Source organism: Macaca fascicularis, chromosome 4 (genome assembly GCF_037993035.2).
Source record: "Macaca fascicularis isolate 582-1 chromosome 4, T2T-MFA8v1.1".
Lineage (NCBI taxonomy): Eukaryota > Metazoa > Chordata > Mammalia > Primates > Cercopithecidae > Macaca > Macaca fascicularis.
The window spans coordinates 148,495,982-148,522,132 of NC_088378.1; the positions used below are offsets into that span (position 1 = coordinate 148,495,982).

At 39.9% G+C, this 26,151-nt stretch overlaps 2 protein-coding genes across 9 annotated transcripts in view; one reads left to right on the plus strand and one right to left on the minus strand.

Annotated features, from left to right (window-relative positions):
* The window catches only part of GPLD1 (glycosylphosphatidylinositol specific phospholipase D1), a 68,161-nt gene extending 61,664 nt beyond the window's left edge, over positions 1 to 6,497 (plus strand). For all 7 annotated transcript variants that reach the window (XM_015449848.3, XM_074038787.1, XM_074038786.1 and 4 more), the window contains one exon: positions 3,200 to 6,497. In XM_015449848.3, coding sequence (XP_015305334.2) covers positions 3,200 to 3,286 — 87 coding nt within the window. In that variant the 3' untranslated portion in view covers positions 3,287 to 6,497. The remainder of the gene's footprint in view (positions 1 to 3,199) is intronic.
* Positions 6,498 to 6,768: 271 nt separating this feature from the next.
* MRS2 (magnesium transporter MRS2) lies at positions 6,769 to 25,873 on the minus strand. 2 transcript variants are annotated; one of them, XR_012434168.1, is made up of 11 exons: positions 25,568 to 25,873; positions 23,584 to 23,657; positions 20,333 to 20,369; positions 19,209 to 19,321; positions 16,040 to 16,213; positions 13,890 to 14,020; positions 12,628 to 12,744; positions 10,890 to 11,042; positions 10,537 to 10,745; positions 9,316 to 9,429; positions 6,769 to 8,769 (listed from the first exon to the last, which is right to left on the minus strand). XR_012434168.1 is itself a non-coding variant. In XM_005553917.5 (11 exons), exons 1-11 carry the CDS (start codon positions 25,755 to 25,757, stop codon positions 8,659 to 8,661), a joined length of 1,332 nt encoding a protein of 443 aa, XP_005553974.2. In that variant the 5' UTR covers positions 25,758 to 25,873; the 3' UTR covers positions 6,769 to 8,658. The 2 variants fall into 2 exon arrangements, 1 of the variants encoding a protein (XP_005553974.2); XM_005553917.5 differs by having other exon boundaries at positions 10,537 to 10,654.
* Positions 25,874 to 26,151: the final 278 nt, after the last annotated feature.

A 26,151-nucleotide genomic window follows, 5' to 3' on the forward strand; every position in this document is an offset into this window, starting at 1 on the left:
CTTGGCCCCCGATTTTTTTGGCTATTACAAACAGTGCCATAGTGAACATTCTTGTACCTGTCTGTAGCTTTTTATAAGGTGAGAATCTTAAAAGTAGGATTGCTAGATCTAAAAGTGTACACATTTTAAATTTTGATATGGTAGATTAAGAAGTTTAACCTTGGCTGGGCGTGGTGGCTCACACCTGTAATCCCAGCACTTTGGGAGGCTGAGGCAGGTGGATCAACTGAGGTCAGGAGTTCAATACCAGCCTGGCTAACATGGTGAAACCTCCTCTCTACTAAAAATAAAAAAAAATAGCCGGGCATGATGGCACATGCCTACAGTCTCAGCTATTTGGGAGAGTGAGGCAGGAGAATCACTTGAACCTGGGAGGCGGAGGTTGCAGTGAGCTGGGATGGTGCCGTTGTACTCCAGCCTGAGGGACAGAGCAAGACTGTCTCAAAAAAAAAAAAAAAAAGTGGGGGCCGAGCGCGGTGGCTCACGCCTGTAATCCCAGCACTTTAGGAGGCCGAGTCGGGTGGATCATGAGGTCAGGAGATCGAGACCATCCTGGCTAACAGGGTGAAACCCCGTCTCTTACTAAAAATACAAAAAATTAGCCGGCCGTGGTGGAGGGCGCCTGTAGTCCCAGCTACTCGGGAGGCTGAGGCAGGAGAATGGCGTGAACCCGGGAGGCGGAGCTTGCAGTGAGCCAAGATCACACCACTGCACTCCAGCCTGGGCGACAGAGCGAGACTCCGTCTCAAAAAAAAAAAAAAGAAAAAAGAAAAAGTTTAACCTTAAAATATACCTCTAAACCACCGATTGCATTCATCCATTTAATTTAGGTTATGACACTGTATAGAACTGTGCTAGGCTATGAGAGATAAAAACAAGGAGAAGGCAAAGTCCCTGTTCTTGAAAATAAGATTTATATACCTGGAAAGTCAAAATAAATGCAAATTAGTATAGGATTAAATGCTTATGAGTAGTATGAAGAATAAGTCTTTTAACAGTGGGTTGAAGGGCTGCAGAAGCCATAGATATATATATATAACCATGTCTGTAAGACTTGGTAAGTGCTGTGGACCAGGCTTCTGTGGACCAGGGTGGAAGGTGGGAGGAGGAAGAGGATTAGGAAAAATTTTCGTGAAACTGCCCTCTAGTGGCCAATAATTTAAGTGACTCATTTACAGGCAGGTCTAAAAATGTAGGATTAACCACACAACAAAAAGATGGTTATTAACTTTTTGGGAAGATTCTCGGAAGGTCTGATCACAGGAATCCTTTATATCACAAGCTTGGATTATATTTAAAGTTTTATTCATTTCAAAAATTAGACTATCAAGAATCTATGTATTATAACATAAAACTCTACATATATCAACTATAACTTACATCAATTGAGAGTAGTAGTATATACAGATGATCTAAAAATAATTTATGTTTTATTCCTTTTTGTAAAACAATGCAAATGCACCTTCCTAATTATTGTTCACCTGGGTTAGTGTTAAAATTACTTCACTTTTCCAGCACATACTTGAGCTTGGGGGCATTTTTGAGCACTCTGGGCGTAAAGATAAATTAGATGTTGTGTTTCAAAAATGGGCATTGACAATCAGGATGAGCAGAGTGGCCTTTTCCTGAGATTTGGGTACAAGTTACGTTCTGAAGACTCCTTCCTTTCTGTGGCGTAAGAGCATTCAGTAATGAAATTAGTCGTAACAAATTAGAATTAGGATTCAGTTCTGAAACGTCTCACAGGGCTGCGTTCCATCAGCTCAGGAACCTCAGCAAAGTGGTAACTGAGTGTGTAGTGAGTAGTGTTGTATCAAGCACCTGTGAGATAGACAAATAAACCTGAGACATGGTCCCAGCCCCAGGCGCTTGTAGTCTAGGTGGGAAAATACAACAGGCCCACAAGACCATCCAGGTTGGTATATGATGACCACGAGCCAAAGGAGGTCAGACAGTAACTGCAGCAGAAGTCTCTGCTGGTGGAGTCAGGGAGGGGCCTGCAGAGATTATGGGCCCGGAGCTGCATCTGGAAAAATGACTAGACTCTGACAAAACAGAGAGAAGTCAAAGGCCAGGCAAATTTAGTAAATGTATAATTCCATAAATTGGGAAAGAGAGGGAGAATAAATTACCATTTGATTCCGTTTTCTTAAGTGTAGATTTTCCCTGTTAATTGACACTGGGGTATTAAGGGGTAAGATAAGCACAGGGCTAAGCATAGTGTTTGACCCATGGTAACACCTCAACAAATTTTAGCTATGATTATTATTTCTGGATTTCATCAGTAGTTTTCAAAATTAAATAAGAAATTGTCATACCCTGCTCTGACCAAAATACTGTCAGCCAGTTTGATCACCCGTACCTCATGTGCCAGCTTTGGTTCAGAATAACTTTTGTCAGTTTCCACAAATCAAATCCGACCTCGGAGTATGAAGATTTGCCACCACCGAAAATGTTTAAAGACCAGGTATGGTGGCTCACACCTGTAACTTCAGCACTTTGGGAAACCAAGGCAGGTGGATCACTTGAGGTCGGGAGTTCAAGACCAGCCTGGCCAACATGGCAAGACCTCGTCTCTACTAAAAATACAAAAGTTATCCAGACGTGGTGGCACATGCCTGTAATCCCCACTACTCCGGAGGCTGAGACATGAGAATCGCTTGAACCTAGGAAGCAGAGGTTGCAGTGAGCCGAGATCGCGTCACTGCACTCCAGCCTGGGTGACAGGGCACAACTCTGTCTCAAAAAAGAAGAAAATGTTTTAAAAACTTGTAGCAGGTTTTGAAGGCAATTCTGAAAGATGGGTCCTAAAATGTTTTAAGCAGCAGGGTAGGTGGGAGGTGCGCTAAATACATTGACAAAGCCAGTTTCTGGGGGAACTCCTTATTATTCAAGATATGTTTTCCACATTGTACCAGAACTAAGCATGCACTGCCATACTTCTCCTTTATGATTTATGTGCCAAAATAGGGATTGGGGTGAGCGTCCTTAGCTGTGGTCTTCAGAACGTACAGATGTGAGAAAGTGGTCTGCAAACGAAGGGAAAGTGGCATTTGAGTTTAAGCCAGGGGCAGGGGATCTGGCCAGTGTCTTATTCATCTTTATATTTCTAGAGCATAGCACGATGCCTGGACTACAGTAGGAACTCAACAGATGTTATGAATGAGTCATTAATTCTGTCTGTCATTTGCCCCTACAGAATCAAGTCGTCATTGCCGCTGGAAGGAGCTCTTTGGGAGCCCGACTCTCCGGGGCACTTCACGTCTATAGCTTTGGCTCAGATTGAAGATTTCACTGCGTTTCCCCACTCTGCCCACCTCTCTCATGCTGAATCACATCCATGGTGAGCATTTTGATGGACAAAATGGCACATCCAGTGGAGCTGTGGCAGATCCTAATAGATGTGGGGCTCCTGGGAGTAGAGACACACACCAACAGCCACCCTTTCTGGAAATCTGATATAGTAAATATATGACTGCACCAGGAGTATGTGAAATATCAGACACACTCTGCTCATTCATGTCTCCTTCCACAGTTTATTTCCTCGCTTCCTTTGCATCTAAACCTTTCTTCTTTCCTAACTTTTTGCCTATAGTCAGACCTGCTGTACCACCTATTTCCTCTTCCTCTTGAATGTCTTTCCAGTGGCTAGAAAGGTCCCTCTGTGGTTATCTGTGAGAACAATCTCTGTACACAATTCCTCCTAAAAACATCCTTTTCTTAAAAAAGAATTGTGCAGCCATAAAAAAAGAGCAAGATCATGCCCTTTGCAGGGACATGGATGGAGCTTAAGGCCATTAACCTTCATAAACTAATGCAGGAACAGAAAACCAAATACTGCATGTTCTCACTTGTAAGTGGGAGCTAAATGAGAACACATGGACACATAGAGGGAAACAGCACACACTGGGGCCTATGAGAGGACGTAAGGTGGGAGGAGGGAGAGATCAGGAGAAATAACTAATGGATACTTAGGGCGATGAAATAATCTGTGTAACAAACCCCCATGACACACCTTTATGTATGTAACAAACCTGCACTTCCTGCGCATGTACCCCGGAACTTAAAAGTTACAAACAAAATTGAACTTAAAAATAACAGATTGGTGGCCCATGCCATTCCACGTATAATAGAAAGCATAGTATACAGAAAAAAAAGAAACAAAGAAACTGAATGAGGAAAAATAGTACAGAGAAAAGTATGGGGGTGAGAGATAACCTCACATTCCAAATCACTTGTGACTTGGTCCTTTTTAACTTTTATTTTAGGATCGGGATACATGTGAAGGTTTATCTTTTCTGCTCCTCCTACTCCTATCCCCTTCCCTCCTCAAGTAGACCCCAATGTCTGTTGTTTTCTTTGTGCTCATAAGTTTTTATAACTTAGCTCCCACTTATGAGAACATGCTGTATTTGGATTTCTGTTCCTGTGTCGTGTTAGTTTGCTAAGGATGATAGTCCTTTTTTTTTTTTTGAGACGGAGTCTTGCTGTGTTGCCCAGGCTGGAGTACAGTGAAACGATCTCAGCTCACTGCAACCTCCGCCTCCCAGGTTCAAGTGATTCTCCTGCCTCAGCCTCCCAAGCAGCTGGGACTATAGGTGCAAACACTATTCCCGGCTAATTTTTGTATTTTTATTAGAGACGGAGTTTCACCATGTTGGCCAAGCTGGCCTCAAACTCCTGACCTCAGGTGATCTGCCCACCTTGACCTCCCAAAGTGCTGGGATTACATGCATGAGCCACAGGACCCAGGCGATAATCCTTTCTTAATGAGGATTAATGCTTTTTCAGCGTTTATACAGTGAAGGACAAATACAAAAACCAAGATTATCACCCTTCTGTGGCCTCCAATGCTTTTGTAGAGTTGGTTGTTCTAACACCTAAAGAGCCTAGTGACACTGCTAGTTTTAAGCCATCTCATGAGAGACCTTTGTCGCATTAGATTACAACTTGTGCCAAAAGAACTAGAGGAAAAAGATGCGGCCTGAGCCACAGGCTACTGTAAGGGCTAGAGAGGAAAGCAGGCCTTGGCCTCACTTGTTCCTGGGCTGTTTTTCGTAGGATGGATTTCATTTGCCAGTCCTGCAGTGTGGCACATTTAAGGGAAAGGAATGTATCATAGGGTTTCAGTGTCAGTAAACATTAGCGGGCATTATCTATAAACAGTAACTAGTTTATTTTGTGTTAAATTGGGAAGAACCTCTTTCTTCTGCTGCTGTTGAGATGATACTAAAAGCAGGAGAAAATAACAAATGAGAAGAGCCCTTCTCCTCTCAGCTTCTCTCAAGGCAGAGCAGAGATTGGTGAAAAGGGGACAGGAAGAGGAACCCAGCTGAAGAGTGGGAAGTTAACAAGAACATCAACAGGCACATCCCTAGAGAGCATCTCTGGGTCACTCTCAGGATGACCTCATTTTTCTTTAAGAGGTACATGTGCTGGCTGCATAGTAACCTACCGCACAGCAAAAGCACAAGGAAGCGCCATTTGGTTTCGTTTAGGTACAATTATTGGAGTTACTTTTAATTAAAAGGATGATTATTTTTAGGAGACCAGAAATTACTTAATTGTATTCACTTATGAGTTGAGCAGTTTGGTAGAGCAGACTCTGACATGACACTTCAGTAAAGGGATGTTTTTCTCAGTACTGGATCTTTTCATTAGACAGATGCATTTATATAAAGTGTCAGTGTTTTTATGCTTCACTAAATGAGGCCTGTGCTTAAACATGACCATTATTTACCTCACAATTTACATTTTGCTCAATGCCTGAATACACCCAATAGCAAGCACCAGGTGGAGGTTAAGACCCACAAAAATGGAAGCTTCCTTTCAAGTTTATAGGACATTTAACCATGCTAACCCCACTGTCAAAAACAATGTACATTATACTCCTACTGTAAAAGGTCAACTGATATGGCAGATATGTAAAAAACCTGGCATACAGGAAAAAATTAATGCATGACAGTCTATTAATATGCAGGACACATATTATCCTGATATGTGGATTAAATTTTCGTTCCACTAAGTATTAACTATAGTTTTAAGCACTGATTCTGCTTAATAACTAAAATGTAAAGACCTTACCTTGTAGGGTTGTAATTTCTCATTAACAGAAATCTGAACTTATACAAGTTTAATTCAAATTTATCTTTATTTCAAGATATCAGAAGACAGTTACATATTTGCATTTTCTGTCTTTCTACTATCTGTGTATATGTAACAGCTTTTCTCAAGGCTTCAAGATAGGAATTGTTTTATGCCTTTGTATCACAGACCTAAGAGACCAAAATTATTTGAAGATGGAGTGGGGACAAAACTGGGGTCTCTGCAGTCCCTACTCCATGTACCATCCATTAGCTCACCTCTGTAGGTATTACTAAAGTAATGAGAGTAAGTCTTAAATCCAAAGTGCAACTTTAACATTGCAGTTCCAAACAGTAAAGCTGTATACAACTCTTGGAATAACTCAGCAAAATAAACAGCTTTTTAATATAAAATTGGTTAGTGCTGCTTATCATTCTATGTTCATGAAGAATAAAGTGTTAAGAGCATCCTCAGAGCATCCTCAAATGACACCTGTTGTGCCCACATTTGTTTAGGGGCCTTCCAAAGACAAAGAGAGTACCACACCCTGTACTCGACATGCTCGACAGGTGATCTGACTGCTTGCTCACTCATGTAACCCAGTGTTTGGTACCCACTTTCAAACAGTAATTAATGTGCTCAGTCCATTTTAGTTCAAAATTTAAAACCAAGGAACTTCATATATTTTTGGCATAAGCTGATTTATTATTTACGAGAACTTTAAGAAGCCTCCTGCAATCACAAAAGTGGAACTAGTTGACATTTTGAAATCATACTTGATATAACCACCTTCAGGAATTCTACAAACCACTAGCAACTTCCGTTTATCAGATTTATGAGGTAGTTACATTATTTTTCCTTTTATTGACACGATTCATCAAAAAATTATTTTACCCAAGCTCATAAACTAAGTCAATAAAACTGCAAGGAAAAATGACCAAAATTCTATCTTTTGCCTGATCTTAGCCAAATCAAATGTTGCCCTCTGGGATTCCAATTCTTCATGTCACAGTTAAGTAGTACTTATTAAGTATTTTACAGTGATAAGACCTAAAATAGCAGCAGTGTGCTCTGAGGTGTCCCAAAACGGTGCCCTGTGAAATCTAAGTATTATCAAATATAATCTTAAAAATCCTAAGAGATTCATAACACTAGAGGGTGCTGTATGTTCACACTCCTCCAACAAGCACACCATGACGCATGTTCCTGACCCACAGTGTGGTTGGTGCACAGGGGCCACTGCATGCTCGAGTCTAGCCCAGCCTGTTCTGTGCCATTCTGTTCTCCAGCTTCCCTCTAATGGCTTCCCATGACCACACACAGGAATGGGGAAACCTTGTACTTCATCTCTTTTCTTCCGAATCAGCTACGGGAGTAACATTTTTATTCCTATCACCAAACCACCCGAAAAATGGACTCTTAAACTTCCTCATATGACATCACATTAGGGTAATCATGTACCCTCAATATCAGGGTAAGCATATTTATTCTGTTGTTACCACATTTGTAGTGCAAGAGCTGGACACTCTAGAATCTTCCACGCACACTACTTTGGGAGGCTTAACTAATGTTCTAGTACATAACTGTATTTAACCTCCAGAAAACATTTTAAAAGGTAGGTAGGATGTTAAAGAGGATGGCAGCTTTCAGGCTTACAAATATTAGCCATTTGTTTTAAACGCCCATCTCTGTGGAAATGAGAAGATATCACAGTTCTAACATTTAGTCACCCTCGTGTTTTAGGAAGCTCATTTGTCAGCTTCTGAGGTGTAGGCGTATAGATTAGCAGGGCAATACACATTTTTCTTTTTGGGGCAGGGCAAGGGTGGTATCTAAAAATCTACTTTAAAAATCAATAAATGGACAAAGTGCTACAAAACAGTAACAGAATGGAAATACTTCCTTTCAACTTTACTTCCAAAGGCTGTAATTACAGAGAGCAAAGAAAACTAGTCTTAGGGGTTGAGAACGTGAAATCTTGATTAGGCATCCATACAATGGTGATACTAAATTCTTTCTTTTTATTCACCTTTTATTTAAAAAAGGGGGCAAATACAAGAAAATAAGGTTATGTCAAAGTTTGGTTTTTAAAACTCAAACTTCCAGAGTTTGTTGTAAGGTGGTTAATACATAGAATGCTAGCTTTTTAGTCACCTGAGAATCAGGAAATTCATATGAACGTAATTCCCTATACTAAGAACGATAGCTACCTATGGGCTCGTCAAGTTCCTACGCTTCATTCAGCATGAAATTGCACTTTTCTTGATATGTATAAATTAAATAAAGTCTATACAACTATCTGTGCTTGTGTTGCCTCTTACCACATCTATAAAAACAGCATTTAAAGTTTGTAGGAAATAGAATTTTGGCCTTTTACAAAGCAAATACTTTGTTTCTTTAACTCAGAATTCTGGAAATGCAATCCAGTTCTGGTATTGTGACTGCCAAAATATTTTTGTTTTCAAACATTAATTTTTTTCAAGTGTGTGACTCTATACAAGAAAATAATAAAAACAGTATCAGAAGTTTCCTGTGACTACCATTAAAAAAACTTCAGTATCCACTGGGCTGTTGCTAACGGTTTGTTAGGATGCCCCTTCCTGATCCAAGTCCATCCAGTCTGAGGCTGTTTTTCAATTCCATGCTTCTATCTGCCAGAAGAGTCTTTTTAGGTAAAGGAGCCATCTAAATAAAGCAGAAATATTAATTTTAGTATCTTTTTAAAAGAAAAGTCACTAGTAAAGTGATATATTATGTAACTACTCAATGAAGAAAGGACTATAAGCAGTATCAGTGTCTTAAGTATTTATTCCAGTGGTGTCTTCAAGTACAAAGAAAATGGAGGTGAGTTTTCTATCTTTTCTTATGAGAACATTATAAATGTTTCCTATATTTCCATTTGGTTATGACAGAACCTTATACCAGAATTACTAACATCTGTTTAAATGTATGTTTGTCAGAGAGTTCTACAGAAATTATATTTCTAATGTATTTATTGTGTTAGGCAGTGTGCTAGTAAGTGCTTTACACATATTATCTCAATTATTTCTTCCCACAACCCTATGAAGCAGGTAATATGACTTAACAGACAGATAGGGAAACTGAGGGAGGTTTGAGAAAGCAACTTGCAAGGGTCATAGTGCCTGTGACAACTGAAGCCCAGGTGCTCTGACTTTAGGGCCCACGGCCATAACCCTTCCGCAGTACTGCCGTGAACCATATCCTTCATACCATAGGAGGCAATGGAGCTTCTAGCTGTCGTCCAAGAAATGAAAGCAGGCGCCTCCAGATGAGGCCACTTCCCATGAACATAATTCCTGTAATCAGCCAAAAAATCCTGTGGTCCTAAAAGAGAACACACAGTTCATTTCAATCGCAAAATGTAAGGTTCCTTAGAGAGAAGATTCCCTGAACTGTTGTCCCAGAGTTTGAAAGCCTTATGTTATTTGTACAGCTCTTTCCCATAGAAAGGAACTAAGAAACAAGTGCCTTGATACCCACAGAATAAATCAGGAGAACAGCATGATTTAAAAGGTTTTAAATATTTTAAAATCATCTATATGCCAAATGTACTGCTTTTACTTTGTGTTTCTTTCCAGCCTTTGTTACGTGCATACAAATCTTAATAGTCATGATGCTAGAGGACACGCAATTTAAGGTTTTTGCTTATATCCACAGTTCTCAAACTGTGAGCTGACATGCCCTGGGCACCACAGCACCTCAGAATATTTTAAACTTTCAAGGGAAATAACACAAAAGAATCTGTAACATAACAAAAGAAATTTTTTGTCCATGAATACTGTGAAAAAATTACTAAGACACTAAGGGCATCGTGATCCAAGAAAGTTTGGGAACCTCTCTTAGAAAAACATTCTTCCTCACCATTTTCAGAATGGTAATACTTTTGCAGCACACTGTTTTTAGTTGATGTACAGAATCACAGAATTTAAATGTAATCTCTCACAAGGAAGGAATCCCATTCACAGTGATGCTGTTAGTTGGTTATCATTGGCTCCAGTGATTGAGAGCTCACTTCTTCAAAGATAGCCTGTTACACAACTCATCAGCTATCACTGATGGAGACACATGTCACTTATTGAGCAGAAATCTGCCTCCTTTTTTTGTTGTTGCTGAGATGGAGTCTTGCTCTTCACCAAGGATGCAGTGTAGTGGTGCAATCTTGGCTCACTGCAACCTCCATCTCCCTGATTCAAGCGATTCTTGTGCCTTGGCCTCCCGAGTGGCTGGGATTATAGGTGTGCGGCACCATGCCCAGCTAATTTTTGTATTTTTAGTAGAGATGGGGTTTTACCATGTTGGTCAGGCTGGTCTCGAACTCCTGACCTAAAGTGATCTGCCTGCCTTGGCCTCCCAAAGTGCTGGGATTACAGGCGTGAGTCACTGCGCCTGGCCAAAACCCCCCAAGTTTTAGAAATAATAATACATTCTCACCTCTTCAAGGGAAGATTCCAAATTCATTCCAAAAGCAACTCCCATTAGTCCAAAGAGCGAAAGAGAGAAGGTTCCCATGGTCAGCTGTAGATTCAACCTCATCATCACGTTACGGTGGCTGGAGAGGAGAACACCTATTCAGATTAGAAGGGCCCACTAACTATACAGAACACATTCATCAAATCTATTACAGACCACATGGATGAAACCTACACATCAAAAAAAAAAAAAAAAAAAAAAGACTTTAATGTAGTACAGATGTTAATGACGGCATAATTCCTCACAAAATGATATTTCCTTAAACACTTTATAATTATTTAAAAAACTTACTGTTTTATATAATGCTTTCTTACCTGTCCAGATTGATGAAAATAATACTTTGTGAATCATCAATCAGCACCCTAAGCTCCCGAGCTGCATTGGAGAGATCGTCAGCCAATCGGTAGTAGTTTTCCAACAGCAACTCCATCTCTTCTGCATGGTCAATCCCAGCACTGCTCTTTTCACTTCAGTTAACAGACAAAATAATGAACATACCCCAACATGTGTGTCATATACTTAGTAACAAAAACTTCCTAAATTAGTATATAGCATTCAGCTACCAGTGGAAAAGCTAGCCTTTTGTCTTTTTTTTTTTTTTTTGAGATGGAGTTTCGCTCTGTTCCCAGGCTGGAATGCAGTGGCGCGATCTCGGCTCACTGCAACCTCTGCCTCTCGGGTTCAAGCAATTCTTCTGCCTCAGCCTCCCCAGTAGCTGGGACTACAGGCGCGTGCCATCATGCCCGGCTAATTTTTGTATTTTTAATAGAGACGGGGTTTCACCATATTGGACAGGCTGGTCTTGAACTCCTGACCTTGTGATCTGCCCACCTCAGCCTCCCAAAGTGCTGGGATTACACGCATGAGCCACAGCGTCCGGCTGCCTTTTTCTTTTCTATTGTTGTGGCCAATCTAGCTATGTCAACTGATCCTAAACACTTTACAGATTAAGTTGAGGACAGAGGTTCCATCCTTATGTAGACTAGTTGGTGTCACTGTATTACATGGCCCCAATCCAAGAGATTTTTATGCGGATACATGCTCCCAGTATAACAGGAAAATCCAGATATGTGAATGCAGATGAATTAGTGTAAATCCAATACCACTGTCAGGTAAAACAAAATCCACAACGAAAAATGTCAAGACCATTTCCTTTTGAGGTGTGTGTTCCTTTTGAGGTGTGTCCATAATGTGATTTCATATAAAGAAAATGTTTTTGAATGATATCAATAATAACTTTGCTCCCCTACCCTACCAAGAAGGATAAGGAGGAATGAAGTACTCTGAAGAGGTACTTGTTTCATAAAGCATATTAGAGACAGACTGAAAGACTGGCCTAAGCAAAGCAAACAAGAGTTTCTGCTACCATACCTATCTCCTATCTACCAAATGTTATATAGCCCCCTTTATCTTATTGTTTCCTTATCAGGATATTAATAACCAATTTTTCAAAGTGCTTTAAGAAAATCTGTACAGACTGTGGAAACTAAACTCATTTCAAAGGTGTATTAATTTCTGATATTGCTCTAGAAAGACAAAAACAAAATATTTGGGTATTTAAAAGTCAACATTTAGCTGGAGTGTGCACAAGAAGCATAAACAATTTCTAAATTCATAAAAGACAAAAGGTTTATAACATTTTCATTAGACTGAACTTATATAATTCATGTTAATGCTGCACTCATGTATTTATCCCACTTTTCCCCTCCCCCATGTAAATGTCTCTCTCACTCTGCTTCCTAGGTAAATTATTTTGGTAGATGTATGTGCCAATCTGGTGGTCAGTCCCTTGAATATAAAGGTAACTGTGTGTTTAGATTCACTGCACGTCAGCAGTGTTGGGTATGTAGTATGCATACTCATATAATTACACTGAATTAGATACGATACTCTATCTGGGGAAATACTCTTATCTGGAAACTGGGGATGAAAATCTCTATATTCTCTAGTCAAGAAAAATGTTACATTCTGTAATGAAAAATCACTTTGAAGTGGAAAAGGCAAAATATTTACTCTAAGGAAATAAATAACAAAGTATAATTATATACTTACAAGACTTGCGGGTCGCTCCATTTTGATAGACAGAGCTCTTCTAGCAACTCTTCCTCATCCAAGATCTCCAAAATTGACTCTTTGAAAATTTTAATATCTGTTTCTAACTCTGATAGACTATAAGAATAGATACACAAAAATGATCAATAGAATAAACTTATAAAAACATTTCATAATAGTTTTTAGAGTATCTTATCAAATATATTATCTTATACATTCATGCTAAACAATGACTTATTAAAAAAAAAAAGGTGAGTATTTACTAGGCAAATTAAGAATCAGTTTGGCCAGGAGTGGTGTCACAAATCCTCCTAGCACTTTAGGAGGCCAAGGCAGGAGGATTGCTTGAGCTCAGGAGTTTGAGACCCTCCTGGACAACACAGTGAGATCTTGTCTTACAAAACAATTCAGAAAACTAGCTGGGCATGGTGGCGTGTGCCTGTAGTCCCAGCTACTTGGGTGGTGGAGGTGGGAGGATTGCTGAAGCCCAGCAGGTTAAGGCTGCAGTAAGCTGAGACTGCACCACTGCATTCCAGCCTGGGCAACGGAGTGAAACCCTGTCTCAAAAAAACCCACAAAAAACCCAAACCAAATCTAAATTAATTGGTCAAATTATCAGTGATATAAATTTCATCATACATTATTTATCTCAGAAACATAAATTGCTTGTGAATTTAAGATTTTTGGTTTGGGAATTAGTTTTATTCTTAATCAACGTGGCAGTGCTAATATAGAACAGACTAGTTACTCTTAACTGATAAAAACACTCCAACATTTCTGGACAAGAAACTACTGATTCAAGAATTTTAAATGTTAATTATTGAAGGGATTTCGGAAGTAAAACTCCTGAGAGCATGTTTAGTCTATTTATGATACATATAAAATATTGTTATTAAATTCTGGAAGGCATTATGATTTTAAAGAAAAAGAACAACATGGACTTTGAATTTGGATTTAGATTTGCCATTTACTAGCCACATAAATTTAGGTAAGTTACTCAAACCTCAGTTTTCTCTCTTCAAAATGAGGACAACATCAACTACTAAATAGGTGATGAGATGAGATCACATACGGAAAAGAGCCTTACATAACATTTCATGCAAAGTATCTTTTCAACAAACATTAGATTGTGTGCTCCTTTTAGCTCGACTTCCCACCCAGGTTACTTTCATACTTTAAAAAAAGTTATGAAACACAATGTTAATAATTGATTTTAAGATATTTGTCTCCAACTCCCAATGTGATACATCATCCATATTTACCTTTTGCCATTCTGTAGTAAAATGTGCAGTTTGCTTCTGTCTACAGAAGAATGTTTGGGGTCCACCAAAGCGTCTAAGGTCTCAAGGATCAGTGGCTGCAAAATGCTAAGTTTCCCCTGAAGGGTGTTGATCTAGATAACAACATGACCTTTCATAAGAATTAAAACAATCTTTTTAGAATATTCAGGATCAGTGAATCCTCTGATTAAATACAGAAATCTGTAGTAGCTTGAAATGCTGGTAACATTTCAGAACATAGTCAATTCTAGAATGCCTATTCCAGATGATTCAAAAACTAGATCTTCTGGGTTCAAAGAACCATGTGTGATGTTATCATTAGGCACAGATTTGGCTGACAAGGAGCTAACTCTCGTAAGAGTCTTTCTCCTATAGATACTCATTATGAAGTAATGAGGGATTAAGTAAAATAAAATCTGCTATTATATTATTAAAACACAAGCTTTCAGTAATACCTGTGTTCTCTGTATACATAATATGGTTCAAAATTCCTGCAAAGCTCTTTGAAAATAAAAACTTGAGCTTTAAAACATAAACATATGAGAGTAAAGTCAAAAATACACTATTTAGGTTGACACAAGTATGGTTTGATATTCAGCAGGTATGCACTAATCCTGCTATATAGTTATTAAAATACTGAAACACTTCCATACCAGTTGGCAAATAGCATATACTAACTAAATCAGACGGTAAAACTGATGATGTAAATTACAGCATATAGTCTTTATCTCAGAAGCACAATTACTGTGAAACTAAGATTTTTTTAAATTTGGAAACGAGTCCAGAGTCACGGTGCCTCTCCTGACATGTTGTTTATTTCATGCATCTCCAGAGGAACTGCTTCTGGGTTAAGAAGTCCTTGGGTGGGAGGGAAGGCTGGACAGCCAAATAGACCACATTTTTTAATCTAAGAGGTATCGAACCCTCTGCTCAGCAAGGTGTGGACTCAGGTAGTGGTTGGGGAGGCTGCTGAGGGTCACAGATAGGGTATTTGTGAGGCATATCTATCAAGGTATGTCTTGGTCCCTCAGGTGGGTCTGGGGAGCTTTCCCTTGTTTGAAAACTTATCCCTTTTGAGTGGTGGCTGGTCTTGCTTCTATGTAGTGTTGTTTCATAAGGGAATCTTCCTGGGACCCCATTTAAAGGAAGAAGAACGTGTATTCCAGCAGACATCCTGAACTCCCTCTCTATTCTCCCCACAGCCAATCTCTAGGCAGGAGACCCATGCCAGCCCAGCCCCTCTCCTTCCCCTCCTGCTCCCTTTGAGATCCCTGCCTTTCTCCTAACAGCATGAGCTCCTGAAAGCTTACCCAGCCTGTGCAGCCCATCACTTACTACTGTTTACATCTTCTTTCTTCTGCTTTCCCCCTGCTTGGTAACTGGGCTCCCACTACTTATCATCTCCCTGGCTGGTGCTAGCTGGTGCTTATTACCCTGAGCAGGAAGTACAGCCATCTATTCTTTCAGAGCAAGGCAGACAAAAGAGAAGTGTGCCAGGTTCACCCAACCCAATGCACCTCATGTCCTCTCTACCCTCTTCTCCTCCTCCCACTCTGGTTAGTATGCTCCCAGCACCAACTCTTGCATGTAGCCAGTTCCTGAACAGTACCATCCTGACTAACAGGGGGAAGAAAAGATAACGAAAGATTTGTGGGGTCAGGAAAGCAGAGAACCACCCTTGTTCAGAGCCTGACAGGAGTCTCAGACGTGTAAGGACTCTCAAAGGAGGAGTCACTGGAAGAACTAGGTGTGATTCCTATGTCAATCGAGGTCTCAAAAATATGCATCATTTACCTGGCTCAAACAAAGGACCGTACAAACAAATCGAAAAATGACTTGATGAAATGATTTAATAAAATATGTATCACATGTAAAGCATTTTCATAATATACACAGTCTTAGAGAACAAAATAGAATGCACTTAAACCCCTAGAGTCTTTAGTTCTATTTGATTGGGTCATAAAGTATAAGAATTAAGTGATATCTCCATGTAAGATCCTTAGAGACGTCTTCTTCCGGGGCAGGATGTGGTCAGGGGACATGCCATTGAAACAATACCCCAACCTGTCTTCCCACTCAATGACATTTCAAAATCAGAATAAACCCAAAAAGCTAAATAAAAACAGACTTACCCAATATTGCAGGAGTGCTTCTATAGCTCTAAACTCAAAAGGTAAAGGGTATGTAACGAGTTGACCCTCTCCAGACAACTGTGAAGGGAGTTCCCGGAACAGCCATTGCTCTAAATTTAAATTACGATAATCTAATATCAGAAGACACTCCGGAGTTATCACAGCTTTCAAATACTGTTAAAAACAAACAAAAAACAAAAAAACCCAAAACATATAAATATGTAAGTGTATATATACACATGCATGTATATACATATATATGTATACAAACATATATGCACTAATTGTAGAGCTATAGGAAAAAAGAACATTCATAAAATATGGTTTAATACTTTACTAATTTTGGATTAAGACTAAACCAAATCAGTGTTTTTTGTTTTTCAAAAAAATCAAGTTTTTTTTTTCAAGAGAAAGGAAACTTAAAAAATAAATGTCTTGATACTGCTAACTCACTCTCAATAAAATTGGAATTATTCACATAAATTATATATTTACTAAGACTTCTGGGGTAATCATGGAAAAAAACAAAAACAGAGAAAGCAGGGCATGGTGGCTCACACCTGTAATCCCATCACTTTTGGAGGCTGAGGAAGGTGGATCATGAGGTCAAGAGATCGAGACCATCCTGGCCAACATGGTGAAACCCTGTTTCTACCAAAAATACAAAAATTAGCTGTGTGTGGTGGCCCGCACCTGTAGTGCCAGCTACTTTGGAGGCTGAGGCAGGAGAATTGCTTGAACCTGGGAGGCGGAGGTTGCAGTGAGCTGAGATCGCGCCACTGCACTCCAGCCTGGCGACACAGCGAGACTCCGTCTTTCTTTTTTGAAAAAAAAAAAAAAACAGAAAATAAAGGGCACAAGATAAGGTCTTCCTAAAAGTCAGGTATTGAGTAGACTTTTAGAAAAGACTTAGTTTAATCATAATTAGTTTGGCACAGATAGAAATTTCCTTTTTAAAACAGCACTAAAGCATATAAACCAAATTTGAAATTAAGATAAAACACAGCCTTACTACTCTAATTTAGAACAGTATGAAATTAGAATTTTTTCTAAAATACTGGTATCTTTTATGTTAAAAGTAGATAAAGGTAGCCACTTTATCAGTGATACAGAAATTAGAGATAATTTTCTACTTTTACATTTTTCCAACATTCTATCATGAATTTTTTTTTTTTTTTTTTTTTTTGAGATGAGAGTCTTGCTCTGTCACCCAGGCTGGAGTGCAATGGTGCAATCTCGGCTCACTGCAGCCTCCATCTTCAGGGTTCAAGCTATTCTCCTGCCTCAGCCTCCTGAGTAGCTGGAATTACAGGTACCTGCCACCATGCCTGGCTAATTTTTGTATTTTTTAGTAGAGACGGGGCTTCACCATGTTGGTCAGGCTGGTCTCGAACTCCCGACCTCAGGTGATCCACCCTCCTCGGACTCCCAAAGTGCTGGGATTACAAGTGTGAGCCACCACACCCAGCCTCATGAAAATTTTTATACAGAAAAGTTCAAAGATTGCAGTTAACACCATATACCCACCAGTTAGATTATATAATTATCACTCTGCTATATTTGCTTTTTCACATACCTGTCTGTCTCTCCATGAAAGAGACACTGTTTGGAAGAATGCTAGCTACTGATCCCAAGAGTAAAGAATATTTCTGGAGAAAATCACTTGGGAGAAGACTGCTTCCATTTTTGATAAAGTATTTCTTATTTACTTATTTATTTTTAGAAATGGGATCTTGCTACATTGCTCAGGCTGGTCACAAACTCCTGGTCTCAGGTGACCCTCCCACTTCAGCCTCCTGAGTAGCTGGGACTAAAGGCACATGCCACCAGTCCTGGCCCATTTTTTATTATTTTGATTAATTCTAGAAAAATGAACAAAACTCTGCCATCAAAGACTCTTTGAAGAAAGAAAGTCTCATATCCACTACAAGGCCAATACCATTGAGTCCTGTGTCTCTTCATCTATTTTTGGCCCTAAACATTAGCCCACCAAAATAAATGATATCCACATTAACTCTGAATCACTAAAGAAAGTCAAATTATATTTGGTGTGCTCTGGATAGGTAGGGAAAAATACAATATATTTTGGAAAGTTTTCCATTAAAAAAATTTAAATTGGCCAGGCCCAGTGGTTTACGCCTGTAATCCCAGCACTTTGGGAGGCAGAGGCGGGTGGATCACCTGAGGTCGGGAGTTTGAGACAGCCTGACCAACATGGAGAAACCCCGTGTCTACTAAAAAGACAAAATTAGCCAGGTGTGGTGGCTCATGTCTGAAATCCCAGCTATTCAGAAGGCCGAGGCAGGTGAATTGCTTGAACCTGGGAGGTGGAGGTTCCAGTGAGCCGAGATCGCGCCATTGCACTCCAGTCTGGGCAACAAGAGCAAAACTCCATCTCAAAATAAAAAATAAATAAATAAATAATTAATTAAGGCTATAAAATTTAACGTGTATTCCTGTGCTACTTAGAAAGCCAGAATACGTTTTTGGTAGCTCAGGATATGCTATAATTACATGTAACTGTACACAATTGGAAATATATCTGTTACAAATCAGGATTGTCTTATACTTTCCAGAACTAGAGAGTAAATCCCAACAGTGAGAATGAACACCACAGTCAGAGGTTTTTCAACTTAAAATACAGCAGTGTTATTCCTATTGAACATGTGCATATAATCCATGTAAAATGAGTGCTACTCATACTAGCATAAAGCTATAAAATATCCTATGTTTCATGTAGCTACTTTTATTCCAAAATTACTTTTAACCTAGATACTGATGAAGATAGTCAGAAGGTAGGCCTGGTGCGGTGGCTCACACCTGTAATCCCAGCACTCTGGGAGGCCAAGGCGGGCGGATCACGAGGTCAGGAGATCGAGATTATCCTGGCTAACAAGGTGAAACCCCGTCTCTACTAAAAATACAAAAAATTAGTCGGGCGCAGCGGCAGGCGCCTGTAGTCCCAGCTACAGGCTGAGGCAGGAGAATGGCGTAAACCCGGGAGGTGGAGCTTGCAGTTAGCGGAGATCGCGCCACTGCACTCCAGCCTAGGTGACAGAGTAAGACTCTGTCTCAAAAAAAAAAAAAAAAAAAAAAAAAAAAAGAGAGTTAGAAGGTAACTTTTATAAGATTCTATTGTAAAAACACAGATGAAAATAAAATATTTTACCTCCATTCTCATGATAATCCTATTGTTTCTGACTGTGATACTCATTACATGCTGAAATCTCAAATCTCTGGCTTGAAGACCTAACTCTTGGTATAATTCAGTTTTCTTCTTTTCTATAAAAGAAATAAACAGAGAGGACTAAACCAAATACATTAAATGGCTTAGATTTTTCCATCAGAGCAGTCCTCCCACCACCATCAAGATAATTTTTGGTTACTACCAGAAACAAAAACTAAAATTAAGTCTTTTTAATATCCAGTTTTACCTAGAAAACATACTTGGGCTAAATACAGTCAAACTAATGATTTTCTTATCTATACCTCATAAATTTCTCACTACTTAGAAGTCCCTTGAGACTAACACAGAAGCCACAACTATGCATCATTAGAACCTATACATTTCCAGCTCTAAAGACAGGTTATCTTTCTTAAATATAAACTGTACACAACTACATTTTCTATTTTTACTACAACATCATCTTCAGTATTTTATATATGTGAACAGATAAACTTCATTTTCTTTGTTCTTGGACTAAGACAAAAATGAGAAGAACTGAATTTATTACCTGAGACTGATTCATTCTCAGGGGAGATCTGAAACTCACATCTGAAGTCACATAGTAAAATAATGCCTAGTCTCACTTTTTAAAGTAGCTGTCCACAGACAGCCATCAGCAGAATTCCATGTGACTGCCATGCAGTGACACGTCCCTGTCCACCTTTTGTCACCCACTGCATGTCAGTGGTATTATGTGACTCTGCCTTAAACATGCTTCAGGGGAATGAATGAGGGCAGTGAAAGGGACACTAACTTAAAGAGAGACAAAAGAGAAAGAGTGTGTCTCTGGGCTCCAGCTCTACACTAGCCTCTCTCTCCCAAATATTCCTTCAACAGCCTGTTAGAGCGAAAAGTGGCTCCTGCTAGAAGAAAACAATTCTGGAAGAATACACACAGTCTGAGTACTGCCAGCGCCAATTAAGACTGACAGACAAATGCTGAAGAAAGATCTCTTTCAACACACCTGTATATACAGAGAATATTCTACTCAAAATACAATTTCTTGATTTCTATCAGATTCACTCATTGTTTAAAAAAATGATTTAGAATGCTAATCACATACTCACCAAAAGAAGTAACATTTCCCTGTTTGTCAAATTTTGTCTGAAAATAGAGAATAAAACAAATTATTATTTTCTTTCAAATTAGAATGCTACTTACGTTATTGTTAATTTAGTTAAGAATTTACGGTATTGTGAGTAATATCCCCAAAATGTTGAAATGCAAATATAAACCATTACTGACCTTCTTTAGATTAAATCCAGTTATAAGTTAAGGGTTTTTAAAAATTCCTTTTCTCCTTTGCTAGGAAAAATCAGACCTGGGTTTAACTTTCTATCTTGGTTCCTCTAGAAAGTTTGATAAAGGAGTATCAGTTGTGTTGTTACTAGGTAACAATCCTTATGATAAAAATGACCATTGACTGGTAGACTGCACTGGACTGGGAAGATGAACAAATTACAGTTAGCAGGTGAAAAGCAATAGCTCTCTTTGCCCTTTCCTGACTGTGGTGGCTTTTGTGGCCATGTTCCCCACCAGAATGCTGGACACTGTGCCTCTGTGACAAGGGATACTGTCACTATGGGGCATAGGGATTCCAGCCAAGGTGAATCTCACATCCACCTCTGAGAATCTTATCTCCTTGTCACTGAGCGATCACTCAGAGGACCAGAGAAACCCCTGGATGGCTGCAAAGACTTCTTTTGAAGAAGAAACGCCTAACACTGCCTTGTTGCTTCTCTTATCCCTTATCCTTCTGAGTAGACTGGGACCAAGTATGGCCTGCCTTGTGAATCTAAATGTTTACATGAAGCTAAAGTCTCTTTGGTGGGTGTTGCAGAATCAATAAAGATTTACAGAACCTCTTCTGATAGTTTGAAGAGAGGATTTGATACAGAAAATGCACCTATTTCCTGTAAAGTAGGGGAGTATTTTTCAGTGATGTTTATCCACAGTCAAGTTTGAAGATGTGAAACATTTAATGAATCACTATGTGCTGAGCTGTACTACTTACTATGACAGACACATTTCAGAAAGACACTCTAACGTAATAAGTACAATATAGGTCTTGGGTTATTATCATGGAAATATATATGCTGTGTTAATCACAAAATAAAAACTCACAATATATATATTTTATCTTGCTTCTCATCAGCAAAGATAAAATTAATATGAATATATAAGTTCCATAGAACACTAGTTAAATTTATATCAAAGAAAGCTTTATATTTGTGTAACAGTCTAGCTTTCATCCTTATATTTCGCAAATACATAAACCCACTGCAGAAAATTTGAAAATAAATATATGTAAAATAAAACTATATTAATCACCTGAAATGACAAGTTTTAGAGAAAGCTGTGATAATTATTTCACTGAATATCCTTCCAAACATTTTCCTAATAAAACATACTAATGTTATACATACTGCTTTGCAGTCTCCCTCCTTCCAAAGTAGCAACATATGTGGAATATTTTTGCATCTCAATATTTATATGTATGCTTTTTTTCTTTAATAGAACTTACAATTTTTTTTTAAATCATACAAATTATAATGAAAAAAATTTTACTTTGTAACTAGCTCACTTTCTAAACTATTTCAAACAGCACAAATTAAATTTCTTTTTCTTTCTCAGATTCCATAGCTTTATGAATTTGTGTTCTTTGAAATTATTTCACCTGCAAAGAACTAACTTTCAATATTTGACATTTGACTTTGCATTCTTTTTTTTTGAGACAGAGTCTTGCTCTGTTGCCCAGGCTGGAGTGCAGTGGTGCAATCTTGGCTCACTGCAACCTCCACCTCCCAGGTTCAAGTGATTCTCCTGCCTCAGCCTCCTGAGTAACTGGGACTACAGGCATGCACCACCACACCTGGCTAATTTTTTTGTTTTATAGTAGAGATGGGGTTTCAGCATGTTGGTCAGGCTGGTCTCAAACTCCTGACCTCAAATGGCTGCCTCAGCCTCCCAAAGTGCTGGGATTACAGGCCACCTGTAATCCACCTCACCTGGCCCTGATTTTGTATTCTTTTTGTATTCTCTGAGCCACCTCACCTGGTCCTGATTTTGTATTCTTAACTAAATTGGCCAACTCTTCCAGAACAATGAATAACAGTGGTAACTTTTAAACGCAATTCTAGGGGTTATTTCGTTCTGTATAGTTTATAAAGAAAAGCTCTTACGTTAACAAGCCTAAATAATCCTAATGAAATATATTTGGGGCTTACTATATGTGAGGCACTAGTTTAAGGGCTTTCGATATATGAGTTAATTTAATCCTCATAACAATTCTTTATGGTAGGTAGGTTATGCTCAGTTTTCAGATGAGAAAACTAAGGCACAAAGATGTTATCCTAACTTGTCCAAGGCCACCTAGTCAATAAGAGGCAGAGTGAGACTGGAATTTAGGAAGTCTGGCTCAGATAGGCACGCCTTTTTTTTTTTTTTTTTTTGAGACGGAGTCTCACTCTGTTGCCCAGGCTAGAGTGCAGTGGCGTGATCTAGGCTCACTGCAAGCTCCACCTCCCGGGTTCACGCCATTCTCCTACCTCAGCCTCCCGAGTAGCTGGAACTACAGGCGCCCGCCACCACGACCGGTTTGTATTTTTAGTAGAGACGGGGTGAAACCCCCGTGTTAGCCAGGATGGTCTCCTGACCTCGTGATCCGCCCGCCTCGGCCTCCCAAAGTGCTGGGATTACAGGCGTGAGCCACTGTGCCCAGCCGGCACAAGTTTTTATCAAGCTTTTTTTTTTTTTTTTTTGAAAAAAAAAAAAAAAAGCCTACAAAGAAGTTGCAAGAATATTACAACCAATTCCCATAGAGCTTACACCTAGTCACCTTTGTTAAAATTTTGCCCCAACGGCCTTCTTTCTCTTTCTCTAAAAATATGTGTGTGTGATACATTATCTTATTCATTCATTTCCCCCCTCACCCCTACTCCCCAACCATTTCAGAGAAAAGTTACAGAGATCATGACCTTTCAAAGCATGCACTTTTAAATACTACACTCTGCTGCCTTCAAGATGCTTCTGCCTGCGTATTATCTTGCAGAACACAGGTTTAAGCCTCTTTATGGCTCTGAATTGTGATTGACTTGTTCTAGTATTAAAAGGGGAGGTGCAGTCATTAGCAAAGTTCAAGATAATTGTTAAGCAAATCCAGCAGGCACTCAGGTCACTGGCCAGGCACAACAGCCACGACATGTAACTATAGCGATTATAAAACTCAAAATAAGTAGTATCTTGGCCAACAGTTCAATGAGTTAATAAGTATGGGAAGCACTTTCTGTACAATTTCCAATGTATTGTACATACTCACCACAGTAAATACCGGGGCTACACTGGCTAAAGTGGCTTGAGAGACATCAGAAGTTCTTAACCGGTGCACTTCACCTGAAGAATAAGAGAATTCCTGTGGTTATATGATTCACATAGAGCTCAAATACAACTCTCATAGTATGTGGAGGCCTTCAGACTATTTTATTATTTTCAAATATTTTAAGAAGAAATACTCTTGTTAATTTTAATATTTGTTGATTATCTTAGGTTTGGCAGGGAATGATTTTCAAAAGTAATGGCTTAGGTGAGGCATTAAAATTACTGATGGATTCCAGTCACCCTTTTACCTTTCTAATTATTACTGATATCTCAAAGTTGGATGAACGAATGTGCAACATCGTGTTCTGGGATTTAAGAAAATTTCTGGTCTTCCTTTTTGCATAAAAGGCTCTTCATGTGCATTTGGTAGTAGATACATTTTAGAAAACATAGGTCGTAAGTGCCACCTGATCTTTCAAGCATTCCAGTATCAGAATTATTTGACTGGCTCATAAACTATGAAACCTATTGATTTTACTTCTTTTCTACAGATATTCTTTATAGTGAATACTTATGAAACACCCCCACTGAGCTGGAAGGAGGACAAATCTTTATTTGAAAATTAGTCTATTTAAAATATGTGACTAGACTGAGTCGAAGTGAACGCTGAAGTATAATCAAGTACATTTAATGACTGACAGAGGACACTGTTTTATGCTTCCAAAGTAATTACACTGACTCCAGAGACTGTAGAAAAAAATCCTACTTCTGATCTTTTTTCCACTACATACATGTAATGATTCTTGTAATTTCTGAAGTTTCATTTCCCTTTTACAAAATACAAATTATCACTATAAGGGTAAGATGAAAAGGTAAACGTCATTTGCTGATTACAAACGGCTTTCAATGTTTTAATGTCACAAATTAGATAGAGTGTAACCGGGATTGAGATTCTGAACGTCAATGCTTGTCCTCAAAGTTTCCTACAACTTGCTGAAACGGGATTCCCAAGCATTATCAATGGAGGGTGCAGAGCATGTAACCCAACTCGGAAAGACTCTCCAATAAGTGCATGAGGTGATGACGAGGGGTTACTTTGGGAGGCTTTTGACAGCACAACTGAGAAAACATATTTGAGGACACTGCTATATTCTTGATAAAGTCATTCATTTCAATACCTTTTATTCCTCAAATATTTGCACTCACATTTGTGAAAATCTTAACTTTTCACCATGCTTCAACATTTGGTGTAAAAATAAACAGCAAATAAGATTCTTTTTTTTTTTTCTCAATCCGATCTCCCTGTTTACTTATACAGTACTGTAGTTGAAAATAAAGTCAAGCCGTTCTCAGAAGCAACTCAGTCTTCAGCCTCACTTCCATGTGCGTCCCCAATCTCTGCAACTGGACAACTGTATAAATGTGTCCATAAGGAAGAAAGGGAAGATAAATTAATATTAATACTTATGACTTCGGAACAGATGAAAGCCTTGTTTAAAAACACCTCTCGGCCAGGTGTGGTGGCTCATGCCTGTAATCCCAGCGCTTTGCGAGGCTACTGCGTTAGGCTTGAGGCAAGGAGTTTGGGTCCAGCCTGGGTAATAGTAAGACCCTGTCTCAAAAACAACACACAAGAAAACCTCTCACAAGAGCACTTAAGCGGGTGTTAACTAACGTGATCACGGTCTGTAAACGATTCCTAGGTTGTTCCTATGGTTATATAATCTGCAGCAAGTGCGGTGGGGGAGAAGGCAGAGGGTTGGCCGCTCGGACCCCGGCAGGGCACAGCGCACATAGCAAGGTCGCATTCTGAGCGAGTCGGGCGCAGCTCGGCCCGCGGGCCTGTGCAAGCTCACAGGACACACGGGAGGCCAAGGTCTGCGCAGGGCGCGGAGCAACAGGCGCGCCGCGCCGGGTGGCTGGGGCAGCAGCCTAAGGTCACTGCAAGACCACCGTCCGAAGCTGTGGCCGGGTAAGGGCTGTACCTGCCACGCGGAGCCGGCCCGGCCCGCAAAGTTGCGCCGCCCGGCTCCTTCCAACCAAGTTGGCTGCGCGGCCGCAGGCAGCAACGGGACGCGCCACAGAGGTCAAGTCCAAGGCCAGGGCACACAGCGTCCGCCGGGGAAGTCTCATCGCGCGGGGCAGGAGGCAGGGCAAACTGCGCAGGCATTCCATGGTGCTGGAGCGAGGAGCAGGCAGCACCCAGAACCCAATCCTTCATGCCGGACGGTGGCTGCTCCGGCCGCAGCACTCGCCCGACGCTACCGCCCGGCCTGCGGACGCTTTGCATCAGGCATGCGCGGGGCGTGCCGCGCCTGCGTGCTACTTCCCCACGCATGCTCGGAAGGTACCTGTGGGCGTGCCTCTTAAGTCCGTGGCCAATAGACGTTTGCGTTCCTACCGGTACCTGTACCTGTACTTGTACCTGTACCTGTACCTGTACCTGTACCAAAGTGAGGGAGCAGGCGGGCTGGGAGATGGGTGGAGCACGTTTACTTGCACTAACTGAGCTCGCCAACCTAGGTTCTTGGGCCCTTGGAGTGTCACGGCTTTGCAGTTTGTGGAGAAT

Excerpts from the sequence above, each read along its gene's own strand:
- MRS2 (XM_005553917.5), bottom strand. The coding sequence starts at position 25,757 with ATGGAATGCCTGCGCAGTTTGCCCTGCCTCCTGCCCCGCGCGATGAGA. Across the intron at positions 20,370-23,583 it reads TAGCCCCGGTATTTACTGTG|ACAAAATTTGACAAACAGGG; the intron begins GTGAGTATGTAC and ends CTCTATTTTCAG. Across the intron at positions 11,043-12,627 it reads TGGAGCGACCCGCAAGTCTT|TGAAAAGAGCAGTGCTGGGA; the intron begins GTAAGTATATAA and ends TGTTAACTGAAG.